Source organism: Beta vulgaris, chromosome 7, assembly GCF_026745355.1.
Source record: "Beta vulgaris subsp. vulgaris cultivar EL10 chromosome 7, EL10.2, whole genome shotgun sequence".
Classification (NCBI taxonomy): Eukaryota; Viridiplantae; Streptophyta; class Magnoliopsida; order Caryophyllales; family Amaranthaceae; genus Beta; species Beta vulgaris.
This window is the reverse complement of record NC_079208.1, coordinates 210,588-227,459: the sequence shown is the minus strand read 5'-3', so window position 1 is coordinate 227,459 and position 16,872 is coordinate 210,588. Positions and strand designations below refer to the sequence as shown.

Below are 16,872 nucleotides of genomic sequence, written 5' to 3'. Positions count from 1 at the left end.
TATAATATTCTCCAAAAGAAAGAATAGGAAAATAAGAGTGGCGGTGGTACCTCAAGTGAGATGGAAAGGAAAATATTATTACTTAGAATAAGACATCCACAAAATTAAACTATCTATTCAATCCTTTTCAATGTTTCTTTTTTTCGGCAAAAAGTAAATACACCGCAGCTAGGAGCCCTTCATTGCCTTTATGGCAAGATTGTGGCCTTTTCAATGTTTTAACATTTTATATATTATTATATTAACCACATAGAAATAAAGTGATGCTTTTTTAAAAAAATACGGAGTAAAGAAAGGGTAAATTCATGTTTCTCTTCATGATAAGCATAACATGTTTCTCATGAGGGTCGGGTATTTGTGTCATTTCATGTAATAACTGGGGCTAATATTGTAAATTGTTCTTCTTCTTCCTCTATTCTCTCAACTCCATCAATGGCAGCTGGGTCTTCTTCCTCCATTTTCTCACGGTCTCACCTCCATCAATGACGGTGGGTTTTCTTCCTCCATTCTCTCACCTCCATCAATGGCATTCTAAGACTTCAATGGAGAAATCAGTGGCTTCAATGGAGAGATTGACACTCACAAAACATCATCAATGGAAAAGGAAGATAAATCCTACCATATGGGGTTAACCATGCCATTATTTCTCCAATTTTGTTAGGGTTTTTTGTTTAATTCGATGACGAAGTCGTCGGAATCGTGAAGGAGGAGGAAGAAGATAGAGAACGACGAAGAAGAGATGGTGAAGGTTCAACCATTACAGATGAGGGAAGGAGGAAAGGAGGAGGAAGGAGGGAAGGAGGAAAATGATGATGAGTAAGCAAAAAAAAATTATAATATTGGTAAGTTTCACAAGAGAAACCGGGATTTGCTCGAAAAAAAATATATAAAATTGTGATGTTATTTCTTTTCCCGTAATTTGTGTTTAAAAAACATTATTCTTATGTTATTTTTACATCAACACTATTTTTAAAAACACATTTTCATCACCTATAACTAAGTTAAAACCCGTGCATTAGAACAGGTACATGTTAGCATACAGTTAAAACCCTCTCTAAGTATTTCAACTGGTGCTAGACAATTTTACTTGGCGCCAGACTATTGCACTTCGCTCCATTGTTAAATAAGTAAATTATACTAGCAGTACTGCAGCAGTAGGCTAGTAGCCTACTAATTCTATCTCACTTCACTCCTCAGTCCTTACTACTCACTTCCTGTTATTCTCATTTCTTTCTTTCTACCTCGCTGTCTCGACTCTCGCATTCTCTACTTCTCTCTCAGATTAATTCTCAGTCTCTCTGCTTCCTCTCAACTTAGATCAAGGTAAGCATCTAATTCAACTTTTTATTCATAGTATTTTACGTTAATTTAAGCTTTCAATCTAATTTGTGGATTTTGCTCAAGCATCTCAAAAAACGTTGTGAATCATTGAATCTAAATCGGGAAAAAAGATATATAATCGGACTGGACTGGACTGGATTCGGACTCAAGAAAAAATTATCGGACTGGATTGGACTGGACTCAAAAAATATTTGGATCGGACTTGGACTCAATTTCTTGAGTCCAAAAAACTTTGGACTAGATTTGGATTTGGCAAAGTCCAATCCAGTCCAATCCATTTACACCCCTAGATAAAACTATTTCTAGAACCAAAATTATCCTTTTATGCATCAATCTGATTTATATTGCCTCTCTTTTTTACTCTAACCATTTGACTTTCACCTGGAGCAAATGGGAATCATTGGGATGTACTTCTATAATACCCTCAGGGGATGTTTGTTTAGGGGGATTAGGGGGTGGGAATGGGATATTATATCCCCATGGGTAGATATCCCATGTTTGTTTAAGGGGATATCTAAATTCCCATGTGAAGGGGAATGGGATTAAACCCCTCTTATCCCTCCAAAATAAGACGTGGGAGGGGGCAGGTATTAAGGAGGGGGATTATTTCTAGTTATGTTAAAAGACGAATTTACCCTTCATTAAAATATACTTCACCAATATTGTTTGCTCTTCTTTTGCTATCCTTCATTAAAATGGGTGAATTTGTAATTTAGCAATATATTCCCTACTTAAGTACCTCATACCAAACATGGGATAATAATATTCCCAACATAATCCCACTAACATACCAAACAAGGAATTGGGATATATTTAATGAATTCCCACCTTCTAACTCCTATTCCCAATCCCATCCTCTAATCCCCAAACTCCCAATCCCTCATACCAAACCCCCCGTCAGATTCACCAAACTTAGTAACAAACCAACTCATGGAGCCCGTCACAATGGGTTTTCCTTCACAATTCTTCAAAAAAGCCTCAAGGATTAGATAACCTCCTACAGGAATTACACCCCTTAGCATAGCAAACAACGGAAAATGAGAGGAAAAGGAAAACTAATTTTCATGGAAAATATTTTACACACTACCAAACGGAGCATGAATCCAACTGATTGTAACTGAATTGAAAATAAGATGGAGAGAACAGACTAGGAATAATAATCCTATTTATATGATAATATTTAGAATTCTAACAGATCATCGATGTACAATAAGCTATTACTAGTCTCATATGCATATTTATGTTAATGTATAAGTTCTTACTTTTTAATTGTTTGAAATTGCTTTAGTTAGATTAGTTTCATTTTCAATCAAAAATATCTCTTTTAAGCATATTATTTTGGAAAATATTTATGTGTACATTATATCTTATTATAAATTAAACAATCTTAAGTTTCCTTATTAGTTATTACACATAGATATAGATCAAGAAAAAATTGAATATTTTATAGTTAGCATTTTTTTAATAAGTAAAGGGTAGAACAGTAATTTTACAAGACAACACCGTAGTTCATCACTTTGCTTATATTATAGAGATAAACTCGTCAATTTATGTTACATCTTCGGGTGTTGTGCATAAAAAAATATGAGTTTTGCTATTTGACGCCCTAAATTTTTTTACTAACGCCCTAAATACATTGTATTTTTATACGGTATTTAGTACTTTACCTTTTGTGTTCCTTACTCGCATATAGTCTTAAACTACATAGGTATATAGCCTATATGCGAGTAACACTCCAAAAACACTCACGGTGCCGGTGCCCAACTCATAAGCAAATTGAATTCCTTTAGAACCTCTGGAATCTGGAACCTCTCATATGTGATACGCAAGTCGAATTGCAGAAGCTCGTTCCAGGTTCTTGTTTTGTTCCTTAGATGAATCTACTTGTTTTGTTGCGAATTTTGGTGTGGAATTGCGATTTTTGAGATCTACTTCATGTGATTATTCATGCGATTGGTTTTATGCTATTTGTTTCATGAATTCAACTTATTTTTTCTTTCTCATACATGCTATCTCATGTTTTTAGTGATAATTTACATGTTATAAACTTATGACTCGAGTTTCTGGTTTAACTTCTTATCTCATCTTTGTTTCATGCAAGTAAATGATAAGAAAATTTATGTTACATTTTGTAGATGCGCATATTTGTGTTCACTTGTTCTTGTTTAATTTCATGAGATTAATTTTTCAAGTGTTAGTGGCTGGAAATCAGTAATGAATGACCTGTCATCCCCGGGCCCAGGGCGGCCGCCCCTCTTGCCCTGGCTCAGGACGGGCCTGCGTGTTAGTGACAGAATAATCGTTACCAGTTCACACTGGAGAAGAAAATTGTGGTTTTGTTTTGAAAGAATTGTGTCTGGACTTCGACATATATTACAAAGGACATATTCATCTGTAAACAAAGCAAGACTGCATCAACAATGCATCCATAGACTACAGCAAAGAAAAACAGACATGTAAAGCCAATATATGTTCATTGCTCACAATCATTTATAAATAATTTGATGTACTCACTGATATATATCTGCAATAAAACTTCTATACTTTGGGGAGAAAACCTTCCTCTAATAACCAATCTATTCTCTTCATCCAATGATCCACTAGTGCCCAGTTTGGTTAGCATGAAGCTCATCACTTGCTCTGGCTGTCTATGCATACTGAACATATCACGAGTTTTAATCAATATAATGGGAATAAATGATAGCATAAATTGCATGATTACATTCATAAAATCACACCAAAATTATTCAGGACCAAGAAATGAGGTAATTATGAGCTGCTTGGGTGGGGGGTATTTCTACAATGAAGCAGGGAAAAAGAGAGATGAAATTACCAAGAGCCCTAACAAATTTAGTCTCATTATAACTGTAGACGGAAAGCAGCTTACATTATACAAAGATCCGTGAAATTAACAAAGACTGTCTTCATAGTGCCTTCTGGGAGAACTAGTGGTGGCCTCAAAACTGATCTTCGCTTATCTTCAGCAAGTTGAGGATTATATTCATGCATAAAACTAAGCACTCTCTGCAGCAACTGCATGCAGTAAATGAAGTATTATTCACCAACATTATTAATGACACCTATATGCACTGATGGGAAAAAATTATGAGCAGAAAGTCAAAGCAAACAGATATATCTCACCAAGTAAAACAGAGTTGAGATTATGGCAAGCAAGTGCTTGAAGCAAATTGATCTAAGACTGGGAAAATACACAAACAAGGCATCCAGCTTGCTCAGTGACGGCGCAGACACGCCAGCTTATTTAATAAACAAAATTTTAGCCCTTCATGTATATACAAAGAAGCTTCCTAGACATATTGCCTGTTGCTTATAGAACTGTGGAGCAACTATAATCTTGTCGAAACCTCAGTAGATAAGTTGGAACTCTTAATAGACACTTGTGTGAACAACACTAGAAAAAAAAGCTAATTACCTGATCTAAATAGCACGTCCAAATCCACAAAACCAGCTAATTACTTTATCTAAACTGCACGTCCAAGAATCCATAATCGGGTAATTATTAGATCATCCGTATGTCTTAAATTTCTATAAGATCCTACTAGAATGATAATTAGCAGCAAAAGCTCCTCCAACAAAAGTTGATGAACCATGCTTATGATATTCCAGGAAAGTACCACATGAGGTACCTCTTTATACTCGTAACACGTTCACTTCCACCCCATGGATACCTAGACTGTTGAACACTGGATCTTCGTCCTCTTCCTCTTCACTGCTATCTATTTAAAAACAAAATTATCTTTCAGTTGTACATATCCAAAAGTATCTTTATTTTGGTGACAAGTGGGGGATGCAAATGCAAAAGAGCCTAAAATAACTTTGTACAATAGAAACTTCACAGTGGGCAAATTGCCTGCCAAGAGCTAAAGATTAGCCTGCCCCCATAATCTTTAGCTAAAATGTCGAGCGCATATACTATCTTAGAAAACACGTGAACTACTTCTCCCAAGTAAGCTTAAAACACAAATAACTATGTTTCACCTAGCAACCTCAGAATAAAAGATAAAACCACATTAAAAGAAAAAGAATTAAAGAAGAAAAAAACGCATAGGTCATCTACGACATTTTTAAGTGAAACAGTAAACTGGAAGACCAAGCTTACCATGCATATCTCCTGCAGCATCGGTATTGTACTCAATAGATGTACTACTTTCTACCTGCAAAGAAAAATTCTTCATCAACTCACAAAGCATAGCTAAAGCTACATTATTTGCATAGAAATTTCTTAACTTACTGATTTTTTCTTGTTTGTCAAGCCAAGCAAGACGTTTCCTCCCCCTTCAATCACTGAAACAAATATATAACTATTATTCACACAGAATAATTATGGAAGCTGTTGCTATGGAACATGAACATCAAGTAAACCTAACTAGAAAGACAAATGTGCTAAAAATCTAGTCAGTACTCTAAGAAGTTCGCACAGACATGGTAACATATCTTCTCTCCCTGCTGAACTATGCGGAGAATCATCCACGAGATGCTGAATGACAACCTGCTTCTTCTTCTTCTTCTTCTTCTTCTTCTTTTTTGTTGGGTCAAAAGGCGCAATCTGAAATGTGATATTTTAGTCAGCATTAAACACAAGGATATGAAAGAAACTATACAACCGATAAGATAAATTATCCTCCTCCCCATGTACATCATATTTTAAGCTGTTGCTTTTACTCCCTTCGTCCAATACTAATTTGCACACTTGTCTCTATTAGTTGTCCTAAATTAATTGCACAACTGCACAAGTCAAAAAGCCTATATCCTTTCTTACTCCAGCCCACACTTTCTTTTACTTTCTCTCTCTCCTTCTCCAACCCCATACTTTCTCTTACTTTTCCGGTCCTCTATTCTTAATCCTCGTGCCAAAAGCAAACGTGAAATATAATATCGGACACGGGGAGGATTCAGATCTTACAAGGTTCATCCTTTTGTGTTTTCATAAACAGTTGCAATTGGCATACACTCCCGTTGTTCGGAAATAATTGGTACACTTAAGCATTCACTATACTTCAACCAAAAGACCCTCTCTTTTGGCAATGAACCAAAAGACCCTTAAATATAGTTATTTCTTTCTCACCCTTTCCCTACCATTCAGTTAATCAATATAAGATGGGTTCTGTTGGGAAATTCAATTAATCCCTCCACTCTATCATCTTTCCTTTATGGAATGTTCTATTTTGTTCTACCAACTTCTGCCTTTTCCTTTGGTGGCAAAACCTTTACCCTTATTTGCCCCCACCTGGTAGGAATTTTACATCAAAAAAAAAAAAAAAAAAACACACCAGGAACTTAATAGTGGTTCAAAACACCTCTCTTTTGATTAATAAACTGCAAAAATAACAACTATTATGTGTTCTTTTTCTATCAAGTACACAAAAATAGTAGTACCTCCCCAGTATCCAATTTTTATAAGACTTACAAGATCACATATTCCTACTAGAATATGTAAATTGTAAACTAGACTTCTAAAATAATTAGGAAACAATATAATTGGAGAATAAGTAATTTCCTTTCTTTCTAAACTCATAACAATAAACTCCTAACTATATTAAACTTCCTAAAACATAAAAAAACTTCTTATTCCATAATACTTCTATACTCCTCAAAAGACTTCTAATCAATATCTGGTGTGCTTCTTGGACTGTAATCCAACACCACCTACCCCAGTACCCCACTTAATCCACTGAACCATACTCCACCATATTCTTTTTCCCATATCTAACCCGAGTTCCCGACCTACCCCAATAATCTCCTCTAACCTACCTTGTGCCTTGGTTTGTGTGAAATGAGGTTACAAGGAAACAAAGAAACAGAGGGAATAATATGGCAACGCTTAATGAACATTTCGAGTAGTGAAGGGTATTATCTTCCACTAATAGAGAGGCTGGTTTCCCAAGGTCAGTAGAGAAGAACATTGTCAATGAACATTACAAACAGAGATATATAACATAATGTCACTAATCTTAAGTATCAGTGATAGCATTAGTATTAGCAAGAAGACAGACAGAAAATACAATTTATTGCAAGAGAGTTGATTTCCCTGAAAACAAGGGATGTGTATGTGGTAGATCTATCATTTCAGAAGGATTAAATCAGGAGAGTAGTGCAAGAAGGGTGGGGGCAGGCGGACCCATTAACCGTAGGGAAGAAGCTAGAGAGGTGTGCTACGGCCCTTAGTGGATGGGCATCTTCCACCTTTGGAGATGTGAAAAAACGGATAAAGCGAAAGGAAGAGGAACTTGTGCTGTGGCAAGGTAGGAGTCCCGATGGGGTGATGTTAGCTCGATGTAGGGAGATTGTGGCTGAATTAGATGAGTTAAACCGTTTACAAGAGTCTTATTGGCATGCTAGGGCGAGAGCCAATGAGCTGAAGGATGGGGATAAAAATGCCGCTTATTTTCATCATAAAGCGAGCCAGAGAAAACGACACAATATGATTTTGAAACTCAAAGATGCGGAAGGGGTTTGGAGGTCGAACGAAACAGAGGTGGGGAAGATAATTTCTGGCTATTTCACCGACATTTTTTCATCATCTCGACCTGCGGATTTCGAGGCTGCGCTGGCAGCGGTGAAGGTGCGTAATGAGTCTAATGTGCTGCTACAAGTGGAGCCGACGGCGGATGAGATTCGGGAAGCTTTATTTCAGATGCATCCTAATAAGGCGCCTGGGATTGATGGTATGCATGCTTTATTTTATCAAAAATTTTGGCATATTGTTGGTACAGATATTGTGGAGTTTATCAAAGCCTGGTGGAGGGGGGATGCGGAGATTGAAAGTTTGAATAAAACTTGTATTGTTTTGATCCCTAAATGTCCGGAACCTGGTCAAATGAGTGATTTTCGACCAATTAGCCTCTGTAATGTTGTTTATAAAATGATTTCTAAGATGATGGCTAATAGACTCAAACTGTTTTTACCGGAGCTTATCTCTCCACATCAGAGTGCGTTTGTTCCGGGAAGATTGATTACAGACAATGCAATGGTGGCTTTTGAGATTTTTCATGGTATGAAAAGACGCGGAGATGGTAGAGTTGGTTCGATGGCTTTCAAACTGGACATGAGTAAAGCGTACGACAGGGTGGAGTGGATTATTCTGGAGAAAGTAATGGAAAAGATGGGTTTCTGTGCGGCTTGGATTAGTAAGATTATGAACTGTTTATCGAGTGTTTCTTATTCTTTCAAGTTGAATGGCAAAGTAGAGGGGAATATTATACCATCGAGGGGACTACGGCAGGGAGATCTGTTGTCCCCGTACTTATTTCTCCTTTGTGCAGAACCTTTTTCTGCGCCGTTGTCGAAAGCCGCTGAGGATGGACTGATTCATGGTGCTCGAGTAAGTCGTTCCGCCCCTCGTATCTCTCACTTATTTTTTTGCTGATGATAGTATTCTGTTTACTAGAGCGACACCTCAGGAATGCTCTGTGTTGCTGATATTCTCAGTACGTATGAAAGAGCATCTGGGCAGAAAATTGATTTCGATAAATCTGAGGTGTCTTTTAGTAAAAATGTGACAAGGGCTAGAAGATTGGAGATTAGTGCTTTGTTTGGGGTTCGGGAGGTTGAAAAACATGAGAAATATTTGGGACTCCCTACGGTTATTGGTAGGTCAAAAAAGATGGTTTTTAATGTTCTCAAAGAAAGAGTGTGGAAAAAATTGCAGGGGTGGAAGGAGCGTTTGTTGTCTCGTGCAGGAAAGGAGGTCCTACTAAAATCGGTCATTCAATCTATTCCCACATATATGATGAGTTTATTCGCTATTCCAGAGGGGATTCTTGATGAGATTAATTCAATGTGTGCTCGCTTTTGGTGGGGTGCTAGAGGTACTGAACGGAAGATGCATTGGCTCAGTTGGGAAAAGTTATGCTTACCAAAGTCTTATGGTGGGTTAGGTTTTCGTGATTTAAGAACGTTCAATCAAGCTTTGTTAATAAAACAAGGGTGGCGTTTATTATGTGAGGGAGGCTCGCTTGTCCACCAAGTGATGAAAGTTAGATACTTTGTAGGCTCGACTTTCATTGAGGCGCGACGGGGCTTCGATCCGAGTTTTGTTTGGAGGAGTGTGTGGGGGGCGAAAGCATTGCTGCTAGAGGGGCTGAAGTGGCGGGTGGGTGATGGGCGTAGCATTAGTGTCTGGGACGATGCGTGGCTCCCGAGCGACACATCTGCATTGGTGCCTACTCCTAATTTAGCGAGTGATGCGGGGTTGAGAGTGGCGGATTTATTGATAGATGGGGGAGGCTGGAATGAAGCGGCATTGGTGGAACACCTCACTGAGGCGGACGCTCGGTTGGTGCAGGATATACCCGTGAGTGAGAGGAAGCCGAAGGATATTCTATTTTGGTGGCCAAACTTGGATGGGGTTTATACCACCAAGTCAGGGTATTGGCTAGGCCGACTTGGTCATATTAGGGGGTGGATGGCTCGGCTAGGGGGAGATAGGGGTGAGCTGTGGCGTGCGATCTGGAATTTAAAGGGACCCCCTAAACTTAGCCATTTTGTGTGGCGTGCTTGCGTGGGAGCTTTGGCTACAAAAGAAAGGCTGCGGAAACGACATATTGTGGATGATGGAGTGTGTGGACATTGCAATGGGGAGAGGGAAATCATAACTCATGCTATTTTTCGCTGCTCTTTGGTGCAATCTATTTGGGACTATTCTCCATTTGCTCACTACATTGCTGATGGCCCAATGGATTCTTTTATTGCTATCTTTTTATGGCTGCGTGATAAGATGGATAGTGAAGGGTTGCTGTTGTGTATGGCTTTAGCGTGGGCTGCGTGGTCTTACCACAATTCGGTGGTGCATGGTGAGCCGTGGGGTAGTGTGGGAGCAAGTGTGGTGGGTTTCCTAAAACTAGTGCATGACTATGCGGGCTACATAACGAAAACGCAGGGGAAGGTTGTGAGAGAGCCGGTGTGTTCACGCTCGAGTTGGGTAGCTCCATGTGAAGGATGGGTTAAAGTTAACTCGGATGCTGCGATGTTGGATGCCAACACGGTGGGTGTGGGGGCGGTTATTCGAGATGCCCAAGGTAAGGTGTTATGTGCGGCTGTGCACCGGTATCAGGCGAGGTGGAGTGTGGCGCTGGCAGAGGCCATGGCTGCCAAGTTTAGCTTGTTCGTGGCTCGATCTACAGGATGCACCCATGTGGAGTTGGAATGTGATGCCTATAATCTGTCGAAGGCCATACAGCAGCAAAATGTTGGGCGTTCTCCGCTGGATTTGGTTGTGGAAGATATCGTTTGTTATCGCTCTTTGTTTGTTGATTTTTCTGTTGCTCATGTTAAACGGGGAGGGAATACTGTAGCTCATTTAATTGCTAGACTTAACCCTTCTAATGGGGTGGAACAATTTTTTGTTGATGATGTACCGCAAGGTATTTTAACCTTGGCGGAGTTGGATGTTTCTTAATAAAATGTGCATGAGCTAGTTTCCCCTCAAAAAAAAAATCAGTGCTCATAAGATAAAAGACAATTGACTTCATATATGGATAGAAAACTGAATTCACAAATATCTTGTATACCATCTATACGGAATTCTAGGCGTATTTTCAAAGTATGCAGGTTTTGAGCCCAAACGATAGCGGATGATCATTAAAAAGATGAGAAAAAGATGTTAAACCATCAAGGTGTGTTCCTGGATCTACAACATACCACTTTTTAAACACTCGACATGATCTTATTTTTTGGATGATCAAAAGTCAAAGAAAGGTACGTGCCACAGGACTCGACTGCACATGCACATGATCAACTACAGCAGTGAAAACTAAAGCTAAAAGGAACAGCAATCCGGCATGTGAGGATGAGAAGATTGGGTGATACTCGAGAAGGGAACCTGAGTAAGAACTATGAGTTCAATTTAAACGAGCAATTGTCACTTCTAACCAGGAGTTGCAGTTGTGACATTAAAACACAAGGCAGATATGTGCATGGAGGGGTAAAGTCCTCAAACACATGATGAAGAGACACTATACTCGTGTATCCTACACATAACTTATTGTCTCTCATTATTAGAAGCCAAAGAGGTCCATCAACATAAAATTTCGGGGTGCTTTACTGCGTTTCTTTGGAGGCATGCGCTTTCACTTACCAATCCCCCACCCACCCCCAACCCCACCTCCAAATAATATCTCTATCAGGAAGTAATGAACATATAGGGAGGGGGAGGGTACATTATCACTTCGACGAGGAAAAAATATAACAATCCATACAGTGATAATTCTTCTACTGGATTAACAACACACCAACAAAGCCCCTACCCCAGTTCTCAAAAGGCAAAGGCATGTGTATTAGGCAGAAACTTCCAAAAGGCAAAAGCATGTGTGTTAGGCAGAAATTTCCAAAAGGCAACTTCTGAGCAGTGAAGACAGCCAAATTGGGGATACTCTATCATCAAGTCCACTTCAAGCCTATCAAAAATTCAGAATGTACTTTTGTCTCCTAACAGTCAACACCCTATACACCGTCTTTACTCCTCAAAACCCCCAGAGGCCCAGAAGTACAGTAGATTATTCCTTCACAGCATTTTCTTCTCTTTTCCATTTTCCCCCTCTTCATATATGTACTAATTTACTGCTTCACCGACTCCCCTATTATCAACCCCTTTAAAGTTATCAAACTCCAGATTCATTTAATATTAAAGCTGCCATCGACTTTCCTAGGTGATGTTAAGCCTCCTTTGACATTTTTTACCAGATACAGTTAGAAATTTTTTCATAATATTAACATTATTAGGCTGTTCATATGAGGAAGTTGGTTTTCCCATTTCTGTGGGGTTTCTATCTTGCGTATGGTGCAAACTTTTGATGATATCTTGTCTCCGATAGGAATTTTGCTTTAACATTCATGAGACATACATATAAAGTGAAACATTTTGGCTTGCAATCTGCAAAGAAATACAGCATGGTTTGTGAATATATATGGCCTTAAAAAAATAAAAATTAAGGCCAGAGATTATTTACAGGAACATTACAGCCATCGTAATCTGAATATTGCTAGTATTAAGTTGTCTAATTATTCTCAGAGCAAGATTTACACAAGTATATTAGATTTTATTATACTTGTATACGCCGACAACATATTTCCTTGTAAATGCATAATCAGCAAATATTACCCCTACTGATAAACCAATTTGCTACATCATAAGTCATCAATCAGACAATCACCAATATCAACGCTGACAAAAGTGTTTCCTTTATTACAGTAAATCATTTAAAGCTTAACATATGTCCACATTAGACAAACAACAGACAAAAGTAGAGTTAATCAGTGCCATGTGTGCTCGATTTTGGTGGGGAGCGAGGGGAACGGAACGGAAAATGCATTGGATGAGCTGGGAAAAATTATGTCTACCGAAAACTTATGGAGGCATGGGATTTAGAGATCTTAAAATTTTTAACCAAGCACTTCTGGCAAAACAAGGGTGGAGGTTGATGTGTGATACAAGTTCGTTGGTGCATAACGTCATAAGTGTCGGGTACTATAAACATAGCTCTTTCCTTCATGCTTTACGAGGTTTTGACCCTAGTTTCACTTGGAGGAGCATTTGGGGGGCAAAAGCACTGTTGCTGGAAGGTTTAAAGTGGAGGGTGGGTGATGGTACTAAAATTGGTGTGTGGGATGAATCATGGTTGCCAGGGGAGTCTTCCTCTATTGTTCCGACTCCAAACTTAGAAAGCTCTGCTGAATTGAAGGTGTCTGACTTATTAGAGAGGCCTGGGGAGTGGTGTGAATCTGCGCTGCAGGCGCACCTCACGGTAGAGGACGCGGCTCTGGCTCGTCAAATTCCGCTAAGCACGCGAGTCACAGAAGATGTTCTATATTGGTGGCCGACTTCAGACGACATTTATACCACGAAATCTGGGTATTGGATGGGTCGGTTGGGCCATCTACGGGATTGGGTGGGAAGGTTTGGTGGCGAGATGAGTGATGTTTGGAAAGGTGTATGGCATATTGGGGGACCTCCGAAGCTAAGTCACTTCCTATGGCGCGCCTGTACGGGTACTTTAGCCACGAAGGGGCAGCTGTTCGCCCGTCATATTGTGGGAGATGCGAGCTGTTCGCGGTGTGGACATGTTAATGACACTATCATCCATGCTATCTTTAGATGCTCACTTGTTGCCCCAATTTGGGAATTATCTTCTTTTTCGCAGTATATTGCGGATGCTCCTGATTCATCTTTCTTGGCTTTCTTTGTGTGGATTAAAGAAAGATTGGAGGCTCCTGATTTCTTGACTTTTATGGCAATGGCTTGGGCGACGTGGTCCTATCGTAATGCTGTAATTCATGATGAGCCGTGGTCTAATCGAGATGTGGGGGTGGCTGGGTTTCTAAAGTTGGTTCAGGATTATCACCAGTATGCGAGTGCGGTGCAGGGCAGTGGGTCCGTGGGAGCTTCCGGGCTTTCGCGGTCTGTTTGGACAGCCCCAAGGGAGGGGTGTTGGCGTATTAATACGGACGCGACGATTATGGAGGGGGTGAGCGTTGGTCTGGGGGTGGTGGTGCGTGACAGCAGGGGTCATGTTGTGCTGGCTGCGGTGAGGCGTCTGGAGGTAGTATGGCCTGCTGGCCTTGCTGAGGCTGCTGCTGCCCGCTTCGGACTGCAGGTGGCTCAAAGCCATGGGCTTCGAATGGTGGAACTGGAGACTGATGCATTGGGGCTCTCGAAGGCGGTGTCGGCCAAGCGTTGGGGTCGCTCTCCATTGGACCTCATCATTGAGGATATTTGCGTTTTAGGATCGGTTTTTAATTCTTTTGAATGTTTTCATGTAAAACGAGGTGGGAATTCCGTGGCACATTTGATGGCTAGGTTTCCTCCCACTTTGGGTAGGGAACAAATTTTTGTTGATAACTTTCCGCAAGGTATCTTAGCCTTGGCGGAACTTGATGTTGCTTAATAAATTGGTTACTATTTTCCCCTCAAAAAAAAAAAAAGTAGAGTTAATCAGTAATACTACTCTACTCACTTGAGGTATATCCGCCATTGCTGATTGCTTGCTGGCTGCTGCGAGTTCCTTCAGCAATGGCTGAACTATAATCTGCAAGAAATGAATCCAAAAATGGTTAAGCTTAGTATAAAGATTACCAGAATGAATTGAATGTGATGAAAAATATCTAGCATTCAAGTTTCAAAGGAATACTGAGAATGTAAAAGAAATCAGTACAAGTAAATGTCTAGCTCATAAAGAATAGCTGTAGTCGAAACTCGAATGGACGAAGAAATTTGTATGAACAACGAGGAAAACGATTAATTTGTTACCTAAACACTCAAAACTAATAAAACCCTAAATTGCAATTTGCAAATGCGGCAAGAATCACCGAGAATGAAGTACAATGGCGTTTCGGTAATTTCTGTTAAAAAAAAGGAAGAGAATATTACTACTACCCCAAAATATCCCCTATTATTTTGGGAAATCTCTTAATATACCGGACGTTTTCCCAAAATTATACAAATATCATTGTTATATGATGCTGTTCATATATCAATGTAATCGTTTAGGATAATTTAGGAACTCGAGACTTATAATTATACAAAATGGTATTGTTACAGATTGTTATTTACATATCATTGTGTATATTTAGGACAATTTGAGAACTCTTGGCATATAACCATAACTTCTTTTTGTTAAGGTAAGTAAGATGAAAACCACTATCGAGCCGAAAATTCACACGAGTCATTTTGATACAAGTTAGTCAATTAAATACTTTGAGTGAGAGGGAAGGTGGTGACGTGAATCCTCTCCCCAAAGTAACCCTAGTAAAATGAACATTTGTGAACTCTATATGTCTCTAACCTTACCACTAGATCTAGCTTAGCTTGGTTCGTATAATCGAAGCTATACATTGTACTGTATAAGTATATATGCAATGAGATTTCATCAATAAGGATTGAATATTTGGCCTTTACGAATGAAATTGATGGATATATATTCATGAAAATTCCGCTGAAATTGACAATTTTGCCAATCTTAGTGATGTAGTAAACAAAAAACATTTTAGCATACGATTGTGCTACGTGAGAGTCCGAATTACTAATTAGCTTTCTCCGAGAAATATTTGGTCATTTCAGTTAGAATTTGATTATGAAAGTGACAAAAAGTATTGATTTTGAGCCAAACTTCTCTAAGTAATAAGAGTATTAAATTTAAATTGGAAGTAGTATCAATTTAACCAATTATATTGAAGCTTGGTGCTTATATTTTCATATATACACTAATTTCATGGAGTAATATTTACCCAAAAAATTATTTTCGATATTATGTATTGCTCTTTAATTGCACAAAAAGCCAAAAAGACTCATTTTATTTTATTAACTTCCCTATCTATTCTTACATATGACACTTGAAACTTTTATGCTCCTAAACAATTGTGAACTGAAAGCTAATTTTTAGATGGGAAAAGTAATATCATAAGGATAGACTATTAGACTGAGTATTTAACAAAGAAAAAAAAAACCAATGAATTATTATGGTGGCAAATACTTTATATGAGTACATAAATTTGATGAAAGGAATACAATTAATTAATAGAAAAAGCGCAAAAAATGAAACACATGAGACTGTGTCACAAAATTTTCTTATATCCTTATGTCTAGTGGGCTGTTATGAGAAGATCCATCAATCAATCAAATGTGCGTAGCAAATATGCGATAATGCAATGGTAGCTACAACCAACAAGCATGTGAGTTTGTCTTGTAAGAGATCGTCTACTTTTAAATTAATATTAGGCAATGGTAAACCCATTATCAAAAAGAGAATTAGTCCAATAATGACTGAGTTAATTTCTTTTGGTGATTAGTTTAATTCATTCAGTGACTAGGTCTACTTTTATATTAAAGTTAGATCGTTTCTTTTAATAATTTTTGCAAGCATAGAACATGCATGTCTCTATACTCTCTAACTGTTATAAGGTTTTTTTTTTTGGTAATGAAAATTGAGAAAGTTAGAAACAAGAAAAGTAGTTAATATATCCATAATAGTATCCCTAGAAATTAGAATGATTAGTATTAATAATTCAATCACCTACTCTACTAGCTTTTTAAAAATCATGTTAAAAGTACACTCTCTAAACTTGTATAAGTAGGGTTGCTCTACTTTTATAGGAAAACAATACGAAATAATAATAGCTGTCAATAGATATGTCATATTAACTCTCCATTACCAAGGATCCTTGGGTCCAATGGTATAGCTTCTTATCTCCCACATGGAAGACCAAGATATGAATCTTGGTGGAAGTAAAGCTTCAATACTGTTAGGGGTTGAGGGGAGGAGGGTTTGAGCCTTGTTGGACATCTGAATAAATGATCTTGTGCGAGGACAGTTCAGAAAATATTCATCTTTTGCAATCTTATCCAAGAAAAGAACATATTAATAAAACAGAAAAAAGGCAATTTGCAAGAAGGTAGAGAGGGCGAAAGTGAGAGGGGGCATAATTGAGAAAAGAAGACGAATATAATGCTGCTGCTGTATGCCTGTATTAGACACGGTCACAGCTCATTTTATTTTTAAATTCAGGTACTATTACCAA

The 16,872-nt window shown here is 38.5% G+C and overlaps 1 protein-coding gene across 1 annotated transcript; it reads right to left on the bottom strand.

Moving 5' to 3' along the window:
• Positions 1–3,253: 3,253 nt before the first annotated feature.
• LOC104898132 (eukaryotic translation initiation factor 2 subunit beta) lies at positions 3,254–14,571 on the bottom strand. Its single transcript, XM_048648377.2, is given in 10 exon segments — positions 3,254–3,998; positions 4,229–4,374; positions 4,989–5,005; positions 5,008–5,046; positions 5,049–5,078; positions 5,462–5,516; positions 5,594–5,646; positions 5,785–5,908; positions 14,313–14,384; positions 14,511–14,571. Coding segments are annotated over 9 exon segments (666 nt in total). The 5' UTR covers positions 14,331–14,384; positions 14,511–14,571; the 3' UTR covers positions 3,254–3,814.
• Between the last annotated feature and the right edge of the window lie 2,301 nt (positions 14,572–16,872).